Genomic DNA, 5829 nt, shown 5'->3' on the forward strand with positions numbered 1-5829 from the left:
TAGATTTGCAACAAACGTATTCAAGTGCGTCTTTAGAGTAGTAGTTTACAACATTTGGCAGGAACGTAATGCGAGAGTCTATGGCAGAACCCGCAGAAGTGTTGAAGAATTATGGAGAGACATAGTTTCGTATTGTGGCGCACTTGTGGGAACGTGGAGAAAAGTTCCAAGTACGCAGCATAATTGGAATATCAGCAGAAATTGGAATTTACTGTTTACTAAAAAAATAGAAACGAAAACATTACAATTAGATAGTTCATTTATGTTTTTTCTTTTATTCAGAATGATACGACTTCAAAATCATTCTAGATCTATCTAGAATGATCTCTTACACTCGTGGGGTTTTTTCGTTTTGGGGAATTTTTAATGAATTGATGCTAAGTCGTTAAAAAAATAATAATAATTGGGCCGTTTTTCTTTAAAGAGTGATAGATCATACATATTGAGCTTCAATGAAAATAATATTGTTACAATATGCTATAGGGGTTTAATTTATTGGAAGTAAACAAGTGCCATGTTTCTTATTATTATATATTATCATCATCAACATTTCAGTACGAGCTATCTCGATAAATCAGGGATAAGCCACAATCACAGATTGAGCAGCTTGAATGCGATGGACAACGTGTCGAGAGAAGCCTGCTCGAGCGAGTAGATGTTCCCATTCTTTCAATGTCCTTTCTTTGCCCGTTTCCAATATGGACAACATAGTCATGTCCATCATCAGCCTCACATACTCAAAACCGTCACTTTCATTCTCCTTCTCTTCGTTAATTAGTGTATCGACTATTATCACCTTCCCTTTATCACGATGTATGGCTTGTTTGCAATTTATGAGGATCTTGATGCATTCTTCGTCTCCCCAATTGTGTAGAATCCACTACAAATAGTATAACTTTGTGTGAATGAAAAAATAACCTCATTTAAAAAAGGAAAATTTGAAAACAAAAACCTTGAGGAACACAGAATCGGCCTTGGGAATAGATTGGAACATGTCACCCGCAATATACTCGAAGCCAACACATTTTTCTCCGTCTTCAATAACATGTTGAAGATCAAAGACAATGCCACGAATCCATGGAAAAGCTTCCACCAATATCCTCAATGCCGCGCCATTCCCTCCCCCAACATCGACCAACGACTCTAGTCCATGAAACACCTCGGGGCAACCCTCGATCACTGCCGGGACTACAAACCTGGTATCACATGCCATAGCTTCGTTGAACAGCTTGTTGGGCCCTGGATTTGCCTTCAAGAAGCTATAAAGGTCCTTGTCGTTTGAAGCCTCAAAAGGGTTGGACTTGCCGTCGGTCAGAACACGCTTGCTTAGGTCCAACCAAAGGGAAAACTTGAAAGGACTACATTCGAACATGAAAAAAGAGGCCATGCTCTTCTCACCATTTTTTGTGAGAAGACATGAAAGAGGAGTTTTGACATAGCCCTTGGAATTGGATAACATCAACGGGTCGACTATTGTCTCCTCGTGGAAGATACGTCGGTTAACCAAAAACCGCATGACTCGATAGAGGGTAGAAGGGGGACATCCGACGGCAGAGGATAGGTCAAGGAGAGACATGGGGCGACCAGCTTGGTTTTCGAGGATGTCGGGTATGTTAAGTTCAATGGCGCATCGAACTAGGGCCATGTCTGTGAAGCCAAATATGTATTTCCATATGTCCACTTGGGCTTGAGCTTCTAATTGCTTATTTCTCTGCTCCATCACCTCTGTTTTCTATACATGCACTCTTTTGCACACATATATATATACATATAATTAGGCAATATAGATAATATACATAGGGTTGTGATTTCATGTGATGTGAGGCCTCTATACCACTAGTAGTCCTTTTTTCTTTTAATTCTATAGTTTTGTTGAGTGTGATTAGACATCTATACCAACTTGGCATGGTGATTTTGAGCTTTATACCTAATACATCTTAGTCTATTATTGTTTTTGAGTTTGGTATATGTATAAATCATTTTAGTGTGTGACATTTTTACGCTATGTTTAAGAATTTGTGGGTTAATTAGGATTATATGAAAATAATACAAATATTCATTTTAAGAATTTACTAAGATCTTATGCATTTGTGGAACCTCCACAATAAATAGCACCCAATTTCTGGTTAATGCATCACATCTTTTGGTCTTATCGTTTTTTTTTTTTGTTTTTTTGTGCAACCAACTTTCATCTTTTGACAGTCCTCAATAGTTACATGTTTAGTATTTTCCCACTCTTCTTAAAAGTTGCAATGGAATTTTGTATCTTGTCGATTGTTTTATTTTAAAAACAGAAAATTATCTACAAATCTACACTAAATGTCATTTGTGTCATGCACATTGTTGAAGTACCTCTTAGTAGTCCAAAAGAGGCCGGGCATTGTTAGTTTGATCCGACGACCATGCTTTTCCTTTTTTCTAGGCATTTTACTTAGACCCCATATCTAGTCATCATCTAAGTTAGCAGCTCCATAATAAACTTTGGAGTCAACAATAAAGGGTAGTTTTGAATATAAGTATTTTAGAATTAAATGAATTTCAACTAAAATTATGGCAAATAGTGTTGGTGTTTCCATACTTAGAGAATAAGCTCATTGGTTCTTCCCTCTAACATGCAGTAGTTACAATATTGCACTATAAAGTTGTTTTAAAATACAACCACGATGAAATTAATATATGGAATGCACTATTCCAAAAATTTATAAGTTATTTGAACACAATATTACTTAAGGAAATAAGTAAATCAAATCACAACCTTGTTTTTAGGCCATATTAGAAAGATAGTGTTTTCAAAGGACAACCTTGTTTTTTAGGTCACATTAGAAAGATAGTGCTTTCAAATGTTATGAGTTGTTTATTTATTTATTTTTGGCTGTGAATGCATCAAGGGTTCATCGATTTTTTTTTTATTTTTTTTATTTTTACTTTCAGCATTTTAACGAGAGTACTTAGGTTGATATTTATCTTATGCACAAGGGTCATGGAAATTAAACATCAATCATGAGAAAAGGAAAGTTATAATCTATATTAAGAAGTATAAATAAAAAAGAGATACCAATTGTGGTGATTGACAAGTTAATGGAGCTACATGGAAATAAGTAGTAAAGATATTATGATGGAATTGTGAACAATTTGCATCCGGGGTCGATTTCATAAACGATTAAGAAAAACACTTTAACCTTAAAAAAAGTTAATAGTTTCGTTTAACCCTTATTCTTAATAGAAAAAATGAAATTTCTTGAACGCTATATTATGAATATAATAGATTAGCAAAGACAAAGATAAAGATCGATTAGATAAGATTGCAATGAATTCCGAAAAGTTATAGCATGTAGAATACATGGTGTTCTTGTGGGCTTGAAAACTATAGCATGTAGAATACACTCCATGGTGTTCTTGTGGGCTTGAAAACTATTTAAGTTTGTGATGTTGGAATAGCTATCAGGTTTTTTTGTTTTTTTTACAATAAGGAAAAAATGAGTTTTAAGAAACAAAACTAGACAAACTTTAACTTATTTTTTTTTGGAAAATAGTTTAGTGCCATTTCATTAAAAAAATCCGAAAAATAAAAAAATACAAAAGTTTAAGATCAGATGTAGATAATTTTTAGATTTGACAGTTAAACAAAAACTGAATTACAGACATCAACAACAATCAATTATCGCCTATAGCGTTTTTACTTTGATTCTATTTGTGACTTTCTCAAACAAAATATCTCATATTTGGGAGAATTTTTTATTCTCATCATTCCTTTAGATTTCTTTCCAGAATTGAATGATTACATTTCCATCTGAAATTATATCTCCCCAAATATCTTCAACAGTTCTATTTCTTTCACTGTGAGTTCTTGAATTTCTTTCTTTCAAGATGTAGTAGATTACTACTTCAAAGTAGCATTTCAGCATACTTATATAGAAGGATCTTCCCCAAATAAATGATTTATGTTTTCCTCAACTCCCAAACATAGAACACAGTTGATATCAAGAATGTTTATGTATTTTTGAATTTTGTCTTTTATATCAACATTTTCCTGTATGCCAGCTAGAGAATAAATTGGTGACGATGAATAATCTTTGTAGACCATACCACATTATGTCAATCTACATCATGTCCTCTTGTTCTAATCATTTCACATTCCTTTCCTGTAATGAACTTCTCGTTACTTTCTATTTTCCAATATATTTCATCATTTCTTTCATTGAGTTATTTCAGCCTCATAAGGTTTACGATTCTATCACCTTCTGGAATACGCCTCATAAGTGAATCAAATTTACCTTCATAAACGTCTCTGAATGAATATATGATGCATTCTCTTCTAACTCTGTTTCCTTGCATTTCTTCTTTGAACATAATGAGAATATTATCCAAGCAAGGATCATGCCAGAATAGTACCCATTTTCCATTTCCAAATGTGATTTGCACCATTTGAAAGGCATATTTTCTTGTTTATAGTAGGGCTGCAAATGAGTCAAGCCGCTCGTGAGCTTCTCGCGAGCCGCTCGGTCAAAGCTCGACTTGAGCTTGACTTTAATCGAGTTCGAGTCGAGCTCGAGTCGGCTCGTTTAATATTCGAGTCGAACTCGAGCTCATATAATGCTTGCTCGAAGGCTTGTCGAGCTTTTTCGAGCCTTATAATATATAATATTTTATTTATTTATTTAATATTAAAACTTAAAATTAAAACAATATTTTTTTTATCTCTTTTTAAAGCCCATATAGAAAGCCCACAATCTATATTTTATATTCTATTATCCTAAATCAAACCCTAATTTCTATTGCATCAATCCTATGTGACTCTTCATCTCCTTTTCTTCTTTCTTCCATTCATTTCTTCTTCTTCCTTCTTCACCATTTCTTCTTTTCATGTTCTTCTTCTTCACCATTTCTTCTTTTCATCTTCTTCTTCCGTCTTCACCATTCTTCACCATTTCTTTCCTTCATTCATAACACCATTTCTTCACTCATTCATAATATATATTGATTCATTTTTTATTTTATCTCTCATATACACTAGTAAAGGCACTTTTATCTCTGAAGACTTCCTTTGTCCTCGCAAATTCCCTTTTTTCTTTCTCCGACATATGTTTCACCGAGACGCGCCGATGACGTTTATCGCTCTCAATGAGCTACTTCACCGAAGGCTTTCAGCCTTTCTTCGAGAGATTCTGCCCTTCATAATAACCTATTTTCTACTAGTGACTATTTATTTTATTCATTCACAAGAGGCTTACAGGTAAATTAAAATCTATTATTTTCACTTCTACTATAACTATTGCTACTTCTTTTAGATAACTTTAATTTTTTTTTGTATTATGAGAAACTTATGCTTATATAGATAGCTCATTTACAAATATAGAAAAAACTATTATATATATTCATCCTTCAAGAACAAAATAAGTTTAAGGCTTTAAGGCGTCAAGATAAATATATAAAAACACTATTATATATATGATTTTTAATTTATATTAGGGTTGGATTGATAATAGAAAAAAGGCTTAGACAATATTAGGGATATAATAAATAGTATATTATATATTATATTGAAAGAGATAAAAAAATGTTAATATACTATCTATAATAAATATATATTATATATAATATTGAAATAGATAAAAAAAGATTAATATATTAAATATAATAAAAGATAAAAAAATGTTAGTATATATATATATATATTATATAATATAATATGTTGAGAGAAAAAATTAATTTACAAGATTAATAATATATTATAATATATAAAAAATTTAGTGAATTCTTGCTATAAATAAGTTATAGATTCTTGTTAATTCAAATATATATAATAATATTTAATAGAAAACAAATAGA

The 5829-nt window shown here is 32.2% G+C and overlaps 1 protein-coding gene across 1 annotated transcript; it reads right to left on the reverse strand.

Annotated features, from left to right (window-relative positions):
- Window positions 1-574: 574 nt before the first annotated feature.
- Window positions 575-1720, reverse strand: LOC124915987 (acetylserotonin O-methyltransferase-like). Its single transcript, XM_047456725.1, has 2 exons — window positions 953-1720; window positions 575-880 (listed from the first exon to the last, which is right to left on the reverse strand). The coding sequence occupies exons 1-2, from the start codon at window positions 1718-1720 to the stop codon at window positions 575-577; spliced, it is 1074 nt and encodes a 357-aa protein (XP_047312681.1).
- Between the last annotated feature and the right edge of the window lie 4109 nt (window positions 1721-5829).

The sequence above is a fragment of the Impatiens glandulifera genome, chromosome 9, assembly GCF_907164915.1.
Source record: "Impatiens glandulifera chromosome 9, dImpGla2.1, whole genome shotgun sequence".
Classification (NCBI taxonomy): Eukaryota; Viridiplantae; Streptophyta; class Magnoliopsida; order Ericales; family Balsaminaceae; genus Impatiens; species Impatiens glandulifera.